General features: G+C 43.8%; 1 protein-coding gene across 3 annotated transcripts in view; it reads left to right on the forward strand.

The window, feature by feature from the left end:
- RASSF3 (Ras association domain family member 3) overlaps nucleotides 1-19344 on the forward strand; it is a 99081-nt gene that overhangs the window by 43532 nt on the left and 36205 nt on the right. The window contains exon 1 of one of the 3 annotated variants that reach the window (XM_074870492.1): nucleotides 1529-1898. The exons of 1 other annotated variant lie outside the window; for it this stretch is intronic. In XM_074870492.1, coding sequence (XP_074726593.1) covers nucleotides 1770-1898 — 129 coding nt within the window. In that variant the 5' untranslated portion in view covers nucleotides 1529-1769. Of the gene's footprint in view, nucleotides 1-1528; nucleotides 1899-2149; nucleotides 2263-19344 lie in introns of those variants that run through there. One more of the 3 variants, XM_074870493.1, reaches the window with a different exon arrangement.

Below are 19344 nucleotides of genomic sequence, written 5' to 3' on the forward strand. Positions count from 1 at the left end.
CTTGAATACCATGGGGCTTTACAGTGCCAACAAGTAGGCTTAAGATCTGACACATTTGCATCTACGCTGTTAGACTCAATTATTTGTTTTTAAAAGCTATGCAACCTTCTAATCTGCCAGATGGCAAACTCCATATAAAAATCTGGGAGAATCAGAGTTGATGGGAAAGTAAGGATTTAACACCTCCCAAACTGATTAACTGGTTTTAGTTCTCAGTGTGAGTTGTTTTGCTGGTGCTGAGGTGACTTTATCCGTATGTATGGCATACTGGTACGGGAAGAGCACCTAGCTATCAGAAACAGACCCACTTGGGTGGGGGGATAGGAACAGCTGCACATAGCAGATGAGGAGTTTGTGACTGGCCAGCAAGATGGGGATGGGAAAGAGGGAAAGGAGATGCCAGCTAAGGGTGTCCCAGATACGTCTGTGGCTGAGTACTCGGACCACGGGAACTGATGTATTGGCTTAGACCATGGCTTGGTAAATGCACAACTTCAATCTGTTTAATCTAAGGCTGTCCTGTTGCTGAAGGGTGTAGCCTGCCCTCCTTCCTGATCCCCACAGCCCCGTCTCCAGGGGTTTGCTGCAGTGGTGAGTGGCTGATGTGACTCGCTTCCCCCTGTGGGACCACTGCCATGGCACAGGGGGACGGCAGGAACACCATGCTGAGGGCTTGCAGGAAAGGCAAGTCTGCTTTTCGGGCAGCTGCGTATCCTTAGGAACCCAGTATCCTGTCTGTGACAGTGACCAGCCCTAGATAAATTAAGGGAAGACATGCGAAACTCTGAAGCAGGTAATTACAGAGGGGCTTGGCCTTCAGACATTGTCTGTCATTTCCCCCATTAATGATGAGTTTGATGTATACCCTGCGTCTTATCAGAACTTTTGTGCTTTTAAATACATTTCTCAGTTGCAGCTCTGGATATTCTTGCTATCTGTACACATATCTAATCTCTGCTGAGTCTTAACAAGCCTAGTTCCTTGCCACATCCTGGGGCGATGAATTCCATTGACTCAATAGTCCGTGGGCCTGATCCTGCGAGGAGAGGCCAGGGCCAGCCACCCACAGCAGCTGCGAGAATTCAAGGTTGTTATTGCTCAGTACAATTGGGTCTGCTACCAGTTGCAAAGCTTAAGTTCAAAGATTACTAGAAGTACAATACAGGAAAGGCAATTATTTTGCCATTTTTTTTTTTAATAACTTTGTTCTTACAGGCGCATAGGAGAGAGAAATCGGGTAATTATTAGGGAAAAGTTTGGAAACGTCGTTCTTTAGCAAGGGCCCCCTCAACTGCCTCGTTGCTTGTAATTAATGGGGGGGCGCTGAGGTATCGGCACAAGGCCGGGAGGAGTGTCAGCAGCTCCGGCCCACGCCCCTGCTTTGATCGTCCACCGCCCCGCGGCAGTCGGGCCCCGGCACCCGGCTGCTGGGCTCGCCGTGCCGGCGGGACCCCCGCCCCGTGCCGTGCCGGTGTTTCGGGGCCCGGGGGGCGGGAAGCGGGCGGCCCCCGCCTCCTCACCTGCTGCCCGGGGCGGGCGGGGCTCGGAGCGGCGCGGCCCGCGGAAACTTGTGTGGCAGGAAGGGAGCGGAGCCACCAGAGCAGCAGCAGCAGCAGCAGCTCCTCCTCCTCCTCCTCCTCCTCCTCCTCCTCCTCCTGCGCCCCGGGCCCGGCGGCACTGGGAGAGGAGCGGCCGCGGCGGGGCCCCATGCGGCGGCCGGGACGGCGCTCTCCGCCGCCCGGCCCCAGCAGCACCAGAAGCCGCCGCCGATGACCTGGACCAGCAGCATGAGCAGCGGATACAGCAGCTTGGAGGAGGAGGAGTCCGAGGAGTTCTTCTTCACTGCCCGCACCTCCTTCTTCAGGAGGCCGCCGGGCAAGACCCGCGCCGCCCCGCAAGTAAGTGTGCGCCGGGCTGAGGGGCGGCCTCGCCCCGCGGGGCAGCGCCCGCCGGGCCGGGCCGGGCCGCGCCGCCTCCCTCCGGCCTCGGCCTCCACGTGTCCGCCGCCCCCTCCCCCACGGGGAAGGACCCGCTGGAGCCGCCCGGTCCCCGGGACGGAGCGGTGAGGAGGTGGCGGGGAAGGGCTTCCCTCCCCGGGCTTCCAGCGGGGCTTCTTGGGGGGGGGGGCGAGGGTCCCCCTGGAGGGGCGCCCGCCAGCGCCGAGGGCCCGCTCGGAAGCCGACCTGAGGGAGCCCGGCTGCAGGTCTGACCCCCCACGGTCCGACGTGCCGGAGATGTGATCAAAAATCACATGTTTCTGTGGTGAGTAACCGTGTTATCAGCCCTGCTGTCGGCTCTGCTGGCAGCTCTCCGCCGGGGTACGGCAGGGTCTGCCTCTTCACTCCTCTTGGAGCTCATTTTGAGATGAAGGGCAGCCTCTTCAGCTGTTTTGTTGGCAGAAAAAGGTCCTCAGAAGTGTTTAACTGTCTTGGTTTAAGTATTCAGACTCGGGAAATCAACTGCAAGTGGGCTTTGAAGTGAAGAACTGACTCAAAACAAAGCAAAAACTCAAAACCCAACCCCTTTTGTGGTCAGCGTTAAAAATTTCAGTGGAGGACCTACAGGGCAGCAGGCAGGGTGTGAAGTGTTGGTGTGGTGGGGAAGCCTTACCTTAACAAAACCAGCCCTTCTCTCCTGGGAGCAAAACTCCAGGGATGCAAAACGGGACAGTCCCTGTCCGATTCAGAGCAGTCATTAAACCATATAGGGTAAACGTCACACTTCCTTAGCTAAGCAGTCCAGCCCCTCTCATTTTTCTCTTCCCAAAGTGCAGGATTTCTTTCTAGAGGTGGTTTGTATCTTTGGAAGCTATAAGCTAGTGAGCCTGTTTTGTTTGTGCTAGCTCTTCTTCCCCTGTTCCCACCAGTGCCTGTTTCTTTGTACAAACTTTTGGTGTTTTTTCTCCACTGGACTTTGATGTTGATATTACTGCTGCTATGGAAACCTAGTTATAAACTTGCTTGTCAAAGCCTGGATACCTTGGGTGCCCTCTGGCCCACCCGTGGGGCTTGTCAAGACCCACTGTTCGTTGCCCACAGCCGTTCCTCGAGGCTATGTTGTGCTGCAGAAAGCCAACCTTGGTTTCTGTTTCTCCGAGGTTCTCCATCTGCTGTGCCCCACTTGTGATTTGCTTAAAATGTAGTCCCTCTAACTACCCCTCAGGAAATTCCTGCTCCCGTTCGTTCGAGGAAGTGCACAGAGCTTTCTTGAGCTTGAGCTTCCTTTGCAAAGTTTGGCAGGGAGTCTGGGCACACCTTCTCCCTACACCTGAGCCCGAGCACATTGTGCAAATAGTCTGGGACCAGCTTTTTATCAGGTCATGGCTGCTTCCCCAGGGTGCTTCTCGCTGCACCCCTCCTTAGGGGTCGTCTTTTTCTCATCCATCTTGAGTTTCAGCCTCCCACAAACCTGAGGGACTCTGTGGAAGTTGGCAAGTCCTACTGAGTGTCCTTGAACTTCATCTGCTAACCTATTTGGCCGGCATTGGCCATTACAGAGGAGGACTGTGGCGTGATGGTACTGTGTGAACAGATAGCTGGCTGCTGTCAGGCTGTGTGTAGCTGCTGTGTTGTGAGATGTGAGAAGGCCCAGGTCTTGATTCAGATCCTAAAAACATACATGTGTCTTTATAACACTCTTGTATGAGTTGTGTTACTACATACTAGTTGTATAAGTAGTAAATTGTGCAAACATGTAAATCACTGTATGTGATGTTAACATTTCCAAGCAAGGGAGGGATGGAAAAAACCCCTAAAATTTGATATTGTGCTCTAGTAATGTTTCCCAAAAGAATACTGCAGTGAGGTGCTGCAGGGTACATGTTTAAGTATGTATTGAGTAGCGTGGAACAAATTCATCTGTATTGCTGACTCTGCAGCATCAGAAATGCTCAGCTAAATGTTTCTAGTCATAAAGTTAGTACCAGTTGCTCTGAGCTGCTGAGTTATAGAGGAAAGAAGAAAACAAAAAATCCCCCAAACAATGCTGAATGTAGATTTCAACAGTCATGTGGCCAGTAAGAGTGAGTTTCCCCTTCCAGCAATAACAATCATAATAAGTCTCTTTGTACGGATGAGGATGTTACTTTTGGTTTGTATTTGAGGTTTAGTCAAAAAATGCATACTATGTCCCCTTGAGCGAAGAGAGAAGAGAGGAGCTGTTAGTTATTGTTTCTGTGTCTTTCTCAACTATACAGATATTAAGTTTTGCAGTGTGGGTGTTTTGGTGGGTTTTTTTTTGCTTGTAGAAGACTTAAGTGCTGGCAGTTACTTTTCTCCCTCTGTCTTAGCTCCCTCTGCTCTCTTTCTTGCGGAGAAGAAATGGGTTAGAGCATTTGACTTGCAGCTTTGCCTGCAGAAAAACTCAGTAGTAGAGTTTGGACTTGTTTTGTTGGATTTCCAAAGAAAAGAAGGAAAAAAGGAAATTAAGTAGCTGGGTGAATTTTTGTCTTCCATTTAATGGGATGGTGATGGGCTTACATACCTCAGTTTCAGCAGCTAGACAGGATTAATGGTTTGATACCAATTTTGGTGTAAAAATCTTGTGATGGTACATTTGGGCTTTGCCTAAGATGGCTCATCTTCTGTAGGATGGTTAAAGGTTTGTCTCTTCCTCTCATTCTACCACTTCTAAAAAATCGAAGCATAAAAACCATTACAGCATATGACAGGCAGTGTGGTGTTTTGGGGCCAAGCTGTGGCCCCAAAGCCATTTCTTAGGTGAGGAGTACTTTAATCTGAGGGCAACGTGCATAAAATGCAGGCTGCTTTATGCTGTAGTGCTGTTCATGAAAAGTTCAGCTTTATTTAAGGTTTCTTATCTTCTGTGGCTGTCGTAAAATTTCAGTATTGGAGGCTAGATTAAGCTCAGCATGTCCCTGTTTCATGTCTGCAGTGATTCATTTAATAAATTAAAAACGAGGAACTGTAAATATTTTTGTCTTGCCAGTGTGACTACTCATGTGAGGTAAAGTTATCCATGTGCATAGGCTTTTGCAAGATCAGACCCATGTTTCTGTATGATCAAGCCTTTGCAAATTATCCATTCCCTGTAGAGAAAATACCAAAATAAGATGTTTTGCAAACTTTTGAAAGATGACCCCTTGCTCTCCGTCTTTCCTCCCGCCCACCCCCATCCTTTCAAGAAAAGTGAAAACAGTCATGCCTGCTCCTGCAAGCCCTACCATATGTTGGAGGGATACGCATCTTCCGCGTATGTTTTCTGTGCTTCCCTTCCACATGCCAGTTCCTGTATTCTCCCACTTCGAGCAGGGTTGATGTAAATCCTCGCAATACTTCTTTCTTGGGCAGCCTGATGGACAGTGGATTTTTAGGTGTTGTGGTTGGCGTCTCTGTTAGTTCCCAGCCTTGCTAAGCTCGTGTCTTCTGTGAATCACTGCAAACACCAGGGGACATCCCTGTGCTTGGTTCTGCCTGCTCTGGTTTTGCCGTTCCCCTTCCACTGTAACTGTAAGGGTTAGAAACATGAGAAGAGGCTATGGGCAAGATCCCTCTCTCTCTCCCCCCTCTATGCGTGAGGGATCTGAGAGAGGACACCACTGTGCTTTGGGAAACACTGCTTCAAAAGCTGGCGGTGCTGTGAAGATCATGGATCACAGCTGTTAGAAGAGGGCAAATCCTGCAGCTTGTATTCAGCATCTGAATCGTGAATAGTTTGCAAGCAGAATGTGAGAACTCTGCTTGATGTCTGATGCAAAATAGCTTGGAGATAGGAAGTTTGACAAGGATGCTGCTCTTTTCTGTAAAGAAAAAAAGCAACCCTGTATTTATGCTCCGTTTTTCACCATTTCATACAGTGCTCTGTAAAAGTGTTTGCAAGAAAAATGCAATTGCTTCTGTTGGCAGTTTCCAGAAATGCACGCTTTTCTCCTGCACCCGAGAACGTACTCATTGCCTTGTTGTCAACACCGGTCCTTCCTCATCTTAAGTCTGACTTCTCCCTCTCTCTTCCCCTTACTGATCTTGGTCTTCATGGCTTCCAGACCTGCTGTCTTAGTTCCTTCCCCTGCACCCGCACCCAGTGCCCCCTGCCATGACATTGTTTTTGTGGCCGTCATTTCTCTGCGTCAGTGGAATTTGCAGGTGTGGTAATGGGGGTGGGAAAGGAAATTAATAAAAAAGCTGGAAATGGAAAGCGGATATAGGAGAGCAGAGGAGGTATGAAGGGGAGAGGCAAAAGGCAGAGGGTGAAAGTCTCATCCCTAACTAGTCCTGGCAAGGTAACCAGCCATCTCTCATTCCACTGTTGGAAGAGGAGGTTTGCAGGGAGAGGTGTGGCATTTTTCTTTTTTTTTTTTTTTAAATGGGCTTGCTGGTGCAAGTGTGAAAAAGTAGACAAACTTCTGGGTGAAGAAGCCCTTTTTTAGGTCTGTTCCACATGAATTTGCACAGTGGGTCGAGGCATTTAATTGAGAGGAAGAGAGACAGAAAAAGCATTTTATTTGGGAAGAAAACCGTTTCTAAGGGTAAAATGCAATTTGTAGCTGCTCGAGTCTAGTTAGGATGGCTTTGTGTTACCAGTGTCTGTTATTAATAAGTTTCATGTTGTTTGGCCATTACAGCTCTTCCTGGGTTTCCTTTCAGTAACATTCCCTAGGGAAAATGGTTCTCCTGACTACCAGAACAAATGAGGTTTCTAATTATAGGCTTGCTTTGGAGCCAAAAAGTTTAGGTTTGTGTTTGACGTGTAGTCATGAACCTTATTTTTAAAAAAACAACTAAAAATATCCAGTAATGTTTCATTCTTCTTTTTTTTTTTTTTTAAAAAAATCCATTTGGCAGTCAGTGAATATTATGGGATAAACATTGTGACAACTAAAATACTGGAAAGTTAGAGTTGAAGGAATGAGTGGGGTAGAGATTGTGTCTATTTTAAGCCCACATCACTGTTGGAGTAAACTAGCGGTCCTTATTTTCTGTTTCTGCCTTGCTCTTTTCTCGGAGCGCTTGATGTGGTGAGTGTGCATCAGTAGCTTGGAGGAGCGTGGTGGCCGTTTTGGGGTGAACTCCAAGTCCCCTTCTAGTGTCTGACAGCCTCAGAAGTTGAGATGAGATTTATGCTCTGTGCAGAGGATGCTGATTGCTGTACACTGGTTTATCATTGCACTTGGTTCTTAGAATCATCAGTTTAAATTTTGGGGACTTAACTATATGAAATGGTAACTACTAGCACACAAAAATTTAGGAAACCAGTTTAGGAGAAATGGATTAACATACTCTCCCAATAGGAGTTCAAGTTGGTAAAACATCTAATGAGTGCTGTTACATTAAGCAATTTATTTTAAGTGTCATGAGTGCAGCAACAGTGGCAGGTAGTATTCAGACTAGGTGACTAACTCTTATCTTACCACTCTTCTGTAGTCTATTGTAGTAGTACTATATTAGGTGCATCTCAGGCAGTTGCTTCTCTGTTAGCATAAATTTTGGAGCACCAGCAACGTGTTACTAGCTTTGTTATTGACACTTGTTTGAATATCACCAGATAAAAATCAGATAAACACTGGATTTTGTTTTTCCCCTTTTATTTGGAGAAAAAGAATTTGATTCACCTGAGTGTTGGAGTACAGTCAGTAGCTAGGCTTCTCACTGGTAAGATCAGTAGTACCTGATATGTATGGATGTTTTGTGATTTGCGTGATGTGACTGTGTTAGGATAATCCTGTGGTTTATCTATGTGCAAAGGCAGAAGGGTAGAACTGCTGGAGCTTTGGACTTTCACTGAAGTCAGAAAATACTGGGCACCTGTAGCCTTATGGTCCAGAATGTTTATAGACTTGGGCTTCTTTAGACATGTGTGAAGAGACAGGCAGACACAAGGGGTTTTATTTTAACTGAAGAGTCTAGTGAGTTCAGGGAAGTGCTCTGCAGATCAACTGAATTTGGGATCATCTGAATACACTAAAGAGACTTTAAAAACCCCATAAACAGTTACTTAAGTAAGGAGAGGATTTGGTACCCTGTTTTCATGATCTCTTATTTCAGCAGTAGACATGTGTGTAAGAACAATATCGGAATACCCATTTTTGGAAGAGCTTCTTGCTTGCTAACATTTAGCCACTGCAAGAGCAGAATTATTGAGGAAAAAATGAAGTAAAAACTGATGCTGCAGTTTGTCCCTTCTGTAAAAAGCCAGTAGCACCAGTGTTGGATTAACAGTTGCAAATAAACCAATTAACAGAGGATTTTAGATGAAGCGCTAGATCTGTAATGCAGTGTTTGCCTGTGGCAGTTTACTTAAGTGTCAGGAAGAGAGAAGTGAGAGTGACAGGTCTCAATCATTCAACTTTCCTCACGGACAGGCAGCTACAGCCCTGGGGGCTTCTGCAGGCAGCGTGCTGGACCAGGCTGTTCAATACGTACTGCACTTTCCTTGCAGGTAGAAATAGTAGGTATTTTATGTATGTATGCATATATACACTCACATTTAAAAAAAAAAAGTTTTTATATGCATATATAAAATAACACACAGACAGATTTTTACCTTTTGAGACCAACATTAAGGAAAAGTCTTAAAACCAGCTCTAACATGGGGTCCTCCACAGGCTGCAGGTGGATATCTGCATCACTGTGGATCTTCCTGTCCTTATCTTGACCCATGAGCTTTTTGTTTTATTTTCTCTCCCCTGTCCCCCTTAGTAAGGGGAGTGATAGAGCAGCTTTGGTGTGCATGTGGCATCCAGCCAGTGTCAACCCACCACAGTCCACAGGCTTTTGGGGCGTGCAGTGCTTGCCTGACTACAATATTGTCAAGCTTTTATATGTGTTTAGGTGCCTGTAACAAAGCCCGCATGTTTCTGTAGGCAGGTATGAATTGACTTGGGAGGAATAATTGCTGCTTTTCTTCTGGTGTTTTGGCGTGCTTGCTCTTTTGCGAGGTTGATGAAATACTGCAGACAGTTTTGAGGAGAGTGCTTCCTATGCAGACATGTATTTGGTTATGCTAAGTAGCCACATGTGATTTATGTAGCAATTAAGATCACTTTCTAGTTACTCATCTGTGTGTGTGCTGGAGAGGAATTTGTGTTCCTGTATACAGAGGAATCTGTGCTGTGCTGAAAATAATAGTAAAAGCAGCAGTGGTTCATCTGCCTCAGAGGAAACATCAAGTGTTAGTGTTGGGTATGTAGGAGTACTCGGTGTGCTGATTGTCAGCTTCTCTGTCTCACTCTTTACCCACTAAGTAATTGTGGAAAATGCTGTTTGCAAATGTGTTTCTTTTAGAAATTATATACAATAATACAGTAGGGGTAAATTACAAAGTTGTCAGTAATCTTTTATAGTTATCCCTCTTGTCCATAATTAGGACTGCTTGTCTTGTGTTCTGTCTCCTAACTGATCTGAGGTGTGATCAAGTGCAGGAATGCAGAGTCTAACCGTGCTGTACTCTTCCTCGTAGCGCACAGTCCTCGTATCTTGTGTTTGCAGTACCCAATCTATATGGTCTTTCTAATGGTTTTTCTATTTGTAATAATAAAAACTGAAGGTCAAGTTCTGCTCTGACTGAAGGTGATAGTTTGCTAAATAATTAAGTGCTTAATCTTATTTCCACTGAAGCAGGGATCCCATGATTTGGCTTGTCTCCCATAAAGAAAAGTTTGGACTAGGTGAAATTTGTTAATACTGCAAAGGTAGCCTAACATCTTTATTGATGGCTGATAACCTCTGTTGTAGAAGACTTCCTCTCACTGACTTCTTACACATAGTTGTGCCTAGGATCACACCAGCCTGTAAACTTGGAAGAGTTTAGTTCAGACGTTTTATTTAGAGCATTACTTTTATTTTACTGGGTTGCTCTCTTCTGAAGAATTCTGCTTCTCAGGAACAAAACCTGCTCATCTTGTTGTTTGGTCCACCAGCATCTTGATTTGGTGTGTTCGCTTATAGATACATAAGCTAAGATTATGGAATTCTCTTTGTTCAGGGCTACTCATTTCATTGCAAAGTATCTTCATGGTTCATCTGGGAAGCATCTGGTAAAGCTGTATAAACTCAAGCAACTGCACTGGGGATTTCATCATGACCCATAGTGCTTATGTGTACAGAAACTGGCATATTCTTTGGCACTACTTAAAAGATGAAGAATATGGTGGTTGTGTGTTGCATAATGGAAGAATTGACCTGTATTGTTTGTCCTAATGTCTGAAATAAGTAAGTTCAAGGTTCAACGCTGTTGTGAGATGAGCATAAGAATCGGTGCAATTTTTTCCGCAATAGCTGTAATTTGAATTACTATATTACCATTTTTTATTTGTTGTTGTTGATGTGTGCAAAGACTATGTAGTGTAGGCATAGACAGGCATCTTGTGTTACCCTTTATGAAGTAAAGGGTAAAAAAAAAATGTGTGTTTTTGCATCTTTGGTTAGCCTGCTAGTAGTAGAAAATTGACATGTGGCAAGTGACCTAGGCTGTACCTAAAGTGCACAGCAGATGTGTGCTGTAGCTAGATGCAGGAGCTGATCCCCCAGCTGTCCAGACTGGTGACTTAGACTGCTCAGCCCCTTTTTTTTTTTTTTTTTTTTTTTTTGTGACTGTGCATCTGTGTTTGAAAAGCAGCGGGGAGAACAGGATTCTGCGGAAGTGTTTCTGGATCTGTCAGGCTAGACTGTTTAACCTAAGTGGTGAAGATCAAGGAACAGAAATATGAACAAGAGAAGAGTTCATTTTAATCCTGTCAAACATGTAGGCTCCCCGTTTCTAGCAGCAGGAGTACCTGTGATCCAAAAATTAGACCTGTGATGGCTTCTTATTTCCTGATACAGTACAGTGGTAAATGCCTCAATAGGGGGTGCTCCTGAAAACTGCTGAAATCCTTAACTCTCCATGAGGCATGGACCTGGCAGATGAAGGCTTGAAAGTAGGTGTTCCTTTCATATTCGATAGTTAAGGAGAGGAGGAGGAGAAAGAAGGAATCTTCGTGTAGAAGACTGCTCCATCTGTTGTAGGAACACTTATCTGCTTTTGAGAGCAAATTGGAGCAAATTATCCTGGTTGCATGTGAGGGACAGAAAAAAAGTCTCATTTGAGATGGCGAGTTGATTTGTGATTTGGTTGTCTTTCAGGAGCTCTGACTGAAAGAGGAAGAAAAATTACTACATCTGTTCTGCTGTAAGTGTAGGCTGAAAAATGGCCTGTTCATATTTCTGCACCAGGGAATGATGTCTTGTGTCCTGTACAAAAATGGACAGTTTAATCAAAAGTTCATACTTGGAGCAGCTGCTGCATCAGGTGCCCATATACAAACACTGGCAGTGGAAGAACACGAGACACAGAGTCAGGGGAACATCACTTGTGCAAGCAACTTGATGTGAGCAGTAACCAGACTCCCATGTAATCTGCACAAGAGAAGTCTGCTTTATTAAGGAGAACTTGATCTCTCATTAAACAAATCTTCCTCTGGTTATGATACTCCCAGCTTTAATGGAGCCTAACAGCACAACATTACTTTTCTTATGCAGCATCTATATAAACTGTAGCCTTGTAACTCTAAAATCTTGTTTTCTGTATTTAGATGTAAAATCTAATATTAAGGACAGTTTGCAGTTTTTGCATGAGTTAGCAGGTCAGGTTAAAATAAGCCAAATCCTGGGAGTATTTAACTTGATATTTAGGGGCCCTTTAGTTGTTGAGTTAAGGGAACACCTTTTTCCCCTTCAAAGAATATGCAATGTGGGGTGATGGCTAGTGACAGGAGTCTTAACTCTTTCTGTAATGAAAACCATCTAGCTGCTCTTAGCCCAGTAAATGGATCTCAGGATCCAAGTGGGTGGATTCAAAGTAGCTAGGTAAGATATTCTCATGGATTGGGACCATTGTAGAGTTCAGACTGGACTATCTTTTTCTATTTGCTAATATCACTTAGTTTTTTCCCTGGGGAGGTGACTCTGAAAATATCATTGAATTGGTTTACTTGCTGTTTAATTCACTGTAGTGATAAGAGACTACTGCATGTACATATGGCTCTCTGAGGACACAGCAAGGGCTTCTGAACATCAGTCAGATAAACCTCTGAATTGTATCACCCCATTATTTTCAACTGCATTTTTCTATTCTCATTGAATCTAGAGTTGAATTAATTTACATAGAGGGTTGCCTTTCTTCAGTTTGTTTCTTTGGGCTCCATGACTGGCAGTATGTTAAGAATTACTCCTGAACAGAATGATTTCCTCACCTTCCCTCCTTTTTTCTTCAAGGTCCTGGCCAAGTGAGAACCTCCTTTATTCTTTGAGTACAAATTAGTTTCTCTTCTCCTTTTAGCCTGAGACTGACTTGCACTGCTGTAGTTTATAACAGAATAGCTGACAAATCTAAATACCTTCTTTCAACATTCTCTATATCATCTGCAAAGTATTGCTTTGGGGTCTGTTTTGGCCTTCATGGGAACAAGTTTGTTTTCACAGAATTTGAAAAACGGTATTAGTGTTCAGCTGACCATGTGATCCATTTCTCTGAACTTTTGTTGGTCCCTTGCTTGCCCAGGAGGTATTTTTACTGCTCTTTAAAAAGTGTAATGTTGGCAAAATAAAATTTAACTTACCTAAACTTACTGTGTTTTAATTGAAGTATACTAAAGAAAATGCCTTCCTCAAGATTTTTAATTCTGTGCTGTAAATTGCAACTTTATTCTTGAGAAAATACTCAGTAGACTGTCATCAAAGAGTAGAAGAATCAGGAGAATGCCCTTGTTGCTAGCTCAATCCTGTGTGTAAGGGGACTTCATGAGGTGGATTTGGCTGTGGAATTTCGGGCTTTTTGTCACCTGGTCGGAATTCTTGATCTTCTGTAAAATGAAGTAGACAGTTTATGTGCTTAGTATGGTGAGATTTTTATATTCTGAATTAGGCTGGGTGCCAGTTAGCCAGCACACAGCGTAGACTGTTCCTACATCATAGACCTGATCACAGCATATATAACACTATCCCAAATAAATGTCAAGTATTTAGGTGAGGAGGAGAACCAGTGATGCTTCTTAAGTCAATGGATGTCAAATCAAAGTGGCTCTGTTGCTAGTGGAGTATATTCCATCAGTATTTCCTCTTTGGCTTCTTAAACCATAGGGCATTTGTGGTTGCCTTGATATTGTGATGGCATGTTTGTTATGAAATACAGAAGTAATCCCTGCTATACACCTTTCTTGAGTTCTGAATAAGAATGGAACTGTCTGTAAAACAATAACATTACAGAAGTGCCCAGCTGTCAGAAAATCAAGTAAGTTGGCTTGAAACACAGCAGGTGGTGTCATGCAAATGGGTTTGACTTCTCTTTGGTCACCAAATTGCAGTGAGGTTCCTGGGAGGTTAATCCTGCATTTTGTGACAAAAAATCTGATTTGTGTTCACCTGTGCCTGAGACGAACTTGTGAAGTGTGTTTTCAGTCAGTGAAGTTATTGGCAGTACTGTCTTGTTTTGACTCACTCCTATTGGGTGTCCTTGGTTCTCCAGTTACTGTTACTACATCCCCCAATGGCAGTAGTGGGCATGGAAGCTTTTGGGAGGAGTGTTGCACCTGCTGAGCTGAATCTTAGGAAAGAATTAATGTTCTTCCCTTAATACACTACCCTGGAAGGGGTTGTTCCACTTGCGGGGGCTTCGGGGACTTTTCTAGCAAAGACCTTTGACATGATGGTTGTAAGAAGGCTTTTGGTGTTGGATATCTAAACTGTTGTTCCATTGCTTCTCCTATGACTGAGAGGTGATAAGATGTGCCTTAATATGAATGTCAAAGGATTTAAATAAGTTACAGATTATTCCAATAGAACAAGAAGTTACAAGACGCCTTTGGTATCTTTCTAAATGTCTTCTGCTTATAGTACGCATTTGCCCAATCATGGACAAAATTATTAATAGAGTTATATCACAGGTTATTTTGTTTTATGGATGGAGTTGATGGGTTTGTCGAAGTCGACAGCTGCTTTTGATTGTTACATGTTTGCATGACGTGAAGCTTATCTCAAGATGGGGGAACGTGATTGTTTATACTGTGCTAAAAGGTTGATATGGGAAGTGAAACATCAAAGCAGTTTCTACTGCTCTGAACTTTAAAACTCACAGCTGATTTAATTAAAAAATAATTAAAAGGCACATCTTTCTCCACCCCTAAATACAGACCCCAGATATTCTTCAAAGCATATTTGATTTTAGCGATCTGGTGATTTTCTCCCCGCAGCATTTTTTAAGTTACCACTGGAATATGAAGATGTAGTTTTGAGTTGTGATTATGATAGACCATTAGTGAAATAGGTGTTCACCTTGTAAGATGATAAAATGACATGTTCTGTGAAAATAGCCTGGAATTGCAAAAAAAAGGCATAAACCTAATGATACTTCCTATAACAGCCAAAGTTGAAGGCAGACTTCTTTTTTAGTGATTTAGAGTTCCTGAAGCAGCTTGGTGAAGCACATGGTAAGGATGCTTGTATGCCACCCTTGCTTTTTTATTTTTTTTTCTCCCCTCCCCCATTTAAATCAAGTTTCCTACGTTAAAATGACTTTGGTTTTAGCTAGGCCTTTATGGCCAGTGCTGGAAAAACCTCATAATATGTAATACAGCTTTTACTGTGCTATCTAGTTGTGAAAACATACGTGGAGAATTCGACATGGGAACTCCATCCTGTGTGTCTGGATTTAATCTCTTCTACAAGTAGTAACCTATATGTTTTCATCTTCAGAGATAGATCTGGAAGATACAGGGAAAAAAAGTCAGAAAGCATTTCACATTTGGTAGTGACTGTGTCAGAAACAAAAGGCAGCAGAAGAGTATTTATAAGGATTATAGAAGCAGCATTGTTAGTACTAGCATTGGTATTTCATTATCTTGGAGGTATGAGCGTTACAAGTGTGCTGAGAGCAGTCATTAGAAATGTGGTGCTATTCCCTGGATGTGGGAGGGAACTGCTTTTTTCAGGTACTTCAGAGATCCTTTCTCATTGTTCCCTGTCCCCTCACTATATGCTGCCAAATGAACCTTGATACTGCCCTCCCAGAGAAATCCAAACTTTGATCTGGCTGTTCCCAACAAAGGCAAGCAAAAAAGTCTGAAATATGGTGGGGATGCCCTACTGAAATGGTGAGCTGGAATTGCATCCCATTGTCTCAGATGTGTACCAGAACATACTTCCCTGGGCAGCACTTGCTCTGTTCCCTCTTTGTTTTTTTCACGGTCTCTGTGTGCTTTCATGACTGCACGCTCACAGAAGTCGTCTAACTCTGGTGTAAGTTGTTATGTTAGTTATTGGATTGCTACTCCGCACAGATTATCTCTAAATACGTAGGTAGTATTTTCTTTCAGGTTCATAACTTCACCACACTCTGCTTTTGTTGAAGCATATGTATATGAAACATTTTGGTGAAAACATGGTAAACAATATTAAACACAAGTTGGTTCTGTAACTTCTGTCAGAACACAAGCCTGGTATGACTCACAGTACTCTTTGTTTGGACATTTTGTAGAGGGTGCTGAGCACAGCCAGGTTTCCAGTCTCCTGGGTTTGTCATATGAACCAACAGGAACAAGCAATGTCTCGCAAGGTAGAACACGAAGGAATTGTCATGGAGCAGTTCATCCTACTTTGTTGGTCATGCCCTGTAACATCTCAGCCAGACACCTACAAAGTGGATGCTGCAGGTCTAAGGCTGTTTTAGAGTGTGACTGCTGGAGTTTGAGTAGAGGGTGTGGTTCCACTGCAGCTTCAGTTCAAACTAATTAAGTTAGTTTTTTGCCAGATGCCTTCCTTGAACCAGATCTCTGTGTGGTTGCGAGAGGAGCAGTTCTGGTGCTAGAGTGCATGGAGGAATGTGCAGGTGGGGAGGCTGACAGGGAGGGTGGGACCTCAAGAAGCCCTGTGTGGGCTTGGCTTACCTTGGGGAGCTGTGCTTTGGGAGGAAGAGCCTCAGTAGATGGTGCAGTGAAGACGTGCCTTAGAGTATTTGGACAGATTTCTTAACTGGATAGAGATGCTACAGGTAAGCAGAAGGTGGAAAAGTCGGGGCTTTTTGGTTTTGTGCAGTCTTGGTTTGTCTCTCTTTAAAACAAATAATGCTTCTGAAAAGGGATAAGCAGTAGAACTTGCTGAATGGAAAAAAATGGTTTGTGCTTTAGTATCTGACAGAAAGTAGTGCAGCAAATAGGATTACAGTGTAAACCTTGGGTTCACTTGCAGATTCCTGATTTAAGTATATGCATCTGTGTATTTCTAGGTCTTTGTATTTTCTGTGGCTTTAGAATCCTCCCTTAATTGTTCCCTGTAACAGGTTTAATAGGCCAGCTCATCCATTTAGAGAAACAAGTGGAGGGCCCTATTTTAAACATATTGAAATGCATTTGAAATGTTATGCCACACTGCACTCTTTTCTGTGTCTTGACTAACTTTAGTCTCAAGCAGTTATAAGAATTTTCCACTGCAAGTGTGAGCCTGTTAATGGAAATCGAGTCGTAGTCCTTTGCTTGCTTTTCAAAACTGCCGATAAATTCCCTTGCTTGCCAGTTTTCTGAGAAGGTTGGAAGGGATCTATTAATCTGTTTGACAAATGTATCATCAGTATCTATCTTCATGCCACTTCATAAAAAGTTTTGCAGCTGAAACTATCTGCCTGTGGTAATTATTGCACTAATCAACCTTGTGCTGTGATTTTACTTTGTTGTTTTGGGCTTTATTGGTTATGGCATGACAGTTACTGCTGCTTTCACAAGTGTAAATATATGCTGCCTTTCAGACACCATGACTGCTTGAGAGGAAGAAAGTGTCTTTTACTGGATGGAAGACATAGAAAAATCCAGGTGAAAAAGAAACTACACAAGAGAAGAGGCAGCTCCTCTTGGCAGGAGGTCTTGCTCTGCTGTTGAACCACTGGAAGGAGAGGAGACTGGGCTCTAATCCCTAAATGAGAACATTTGATCATCTTGACTCCTGACTGACTATTTAGTAATTTATTTTATTCACTTCAGAGGGGGAGAGCATTACCTGATAAGCTTCTGGACAGACTGGAAGGCAATGTCACCTCCTGGTTTTTTTCTTGTTTTTTTTTCTTTTTTTTTCTTCTCCCCACAAGACTGAAGATGAAAAATAGGACAGGACTCAGATGAGTAAGGCACTAGTATAGTCCGGATCATGGTAAATAGCAGAGCTGTGTATGCTAATAATGTAAGAAAAGTACCAAGCTTAAAACAGCCATAAAATGATACCTCATTTGCCAGATTAGATCTAGTTTTTTACCTTGGTTGTTTTTATTGTACGAGATGTGAGACATTCCCTCCTTTCCTTGTTCTCTTAGATCATTCTCTTGCAGATGTGTGAATCTGCTTTGGGTACTTTGTTAAAACAAACAAGGAACAAGTATGGGTGGCTACCAGCAGACTGGGTAGCACCAGCAGGAGCAGAAGGACCAAAGCGTGACTGACATTACCGAGACCTGAAGGCGTTTGGCAGTTTGAAGGCAATCTCTTTTAGCAATAGTATCTGAACTCAGCCCTTGGATGAATGCAGTGCAGTGAGGTGCTGAGAACTGGGTATAAATATTTAGATTTATGTACAGTGAATTTTGGTTCTGCCAATTAGTAATATCTCTTGGGAATTAATTGCAAAGTCCCTTGTGTTTTATTGTGAGATGAAAAAGGGAGCAATGATGTCAGTAGCCACCAGACTGGAAGAGCATGTGTACATCTGGTCCTCCAGGGACATGGCATGTCCTGGTTGGGGCAGGGAGACCTGCGTAGCCTCTGTCTCTTCCTTCTTCCCTGGCTCAAAGCTTCTCTCTGTGCAGCATTTATGTGAAGAGTTAAAACAGCTACCCTGAGCAAGGGGGATGAAGTGAGCAGAGGTAAGAGCCTCCTTTCATGCTCCATCCCACACGTGCTGTTGTGGCAGAGCCTCTGCTCCCGAGGGTCTCTTCCCCCACGCCAGTGCAGTGTGCCAGCATTAACAGGGGGAGAGGCTGGGACAGGGGTTGCTGCCAGGGTCTTGGGGAAAAGGGCACTCTCCCTGTTCTCTAGAGAGCTCCACTGTGAGCTAGGTGGGGGATGAGGCTTCTGTGCAACCAAGCAGCCTGGAAAGAAGGGGCAAGCCCTGGGTGTGGGCGAGGGCAGGCTGGAGCTGGGAGGACATCATGAGCCCAGTAGTTTGGGTGTTCAGTGTGTTCTAGTTAGTGGTGTGAGGAGCTGGGCAAGCAGTGTGGCAGACCCCATCTTCTGGGTGAGAGGAGTCCAGAGAGCTGAACAGGAAGGAGAAGGATGGCTCTGGGAGCTCCTGCTGGGAACTGGAGCAGAGGTTTGCACGGAAACTGTGTGCTCTGGGTAGTTAACCTCAACAGGGCTGGTGGCTGGGTGGAGGTGGTAGTGTATGTTGCAGCAGTCCAGAGGGGATGGTTTCGTGCAGGCTTTGAAGATGAACGGTGACCTGATCTGGAAGGAACTGTGAGTCTGCTATACAAACAGTGATGCTTATGAGAGCAGCTTATGTATGGGTAAAGGTGTGTGGGGTTTTTTGTCATCTTTTCTTCCACTGTCTGTTGTTTCCTTTGTCTGTCAGGACTGGCTGGACTGGCTTTGAGCTGATACCATCAATTCAACCTTCAGTTTTTTGTGTGTTCTTTTAAACCTCTTCCTTCATGGTTGTGATGCCTGAAGAGGTCACAAAACAATACCTAGCTGCATGCAAATGCTTTTCAGATGATGTTTATCAATACCACTTACCAGACATCTGTTAAGCAAGCCTGTTTGTAAACACTGGTATGTTGGATAATATTAACTGTAAATCCCTCCTTTTTGGCTGCTGTTCTCTTGGAGATTTGAAGATGGTTGCTGATAATGGACAGGTGGTTAAAATAGCTTGTCCAAGCTGAAGTCTAGCACTGGTCACTTGACTTCATTTACAGGATGAAGCAGATAAACTTTTAGAGTTTAGATGTAGTTTGAGACTGAATTTGAAGCTTCTGCTATCAGAGTGTGACTGTGCTGGAAATCCAGCTGACTTTCTCCAGCAGGCTTCAGGATGCTTTGGCTGTTCTCCAGAGAACTTGTTTGAAAGTAAATGTAGAAAGCAGGACTCTTTTTTTTCTTTTTTTTTTTTCTTTTTTCCCCTGAGTTAATACAACAGTTACATGAAGTACATGAAATTACTAAGTTTAAACAGTATTTAAAATTTGGGTGTTGATATACAGTGATACTGTGTGAAAGTGGGTGAGAGACTGAAATTTATAAAGCTGCTGTCTACTAATTGCACTTTTGTGTTGTGTGTTTGCCAATAAAAAGAAAAAAAGTACATCATTTAATTTTTGGCTAGACAGGCAAATGCAGACCAGTTGCATGGAAGTGTTTGCTCTGGCACCCCTCAT

This window comes from Strix uralensis, chromosome 5 (genome assembly GCF_047716275.1).
Source record: "Strix uralensis isolate ZFMK-TIS-50842 chromosome 5, bStrUra1, whole genome shotgun sequence".
NCBI classification, from domain to species: domain Eukaryota; kingdom Metazoa; phylum Chordata; class Aves; order Strigiformes; family Strigidae; genus Strix; species Strix uralensis.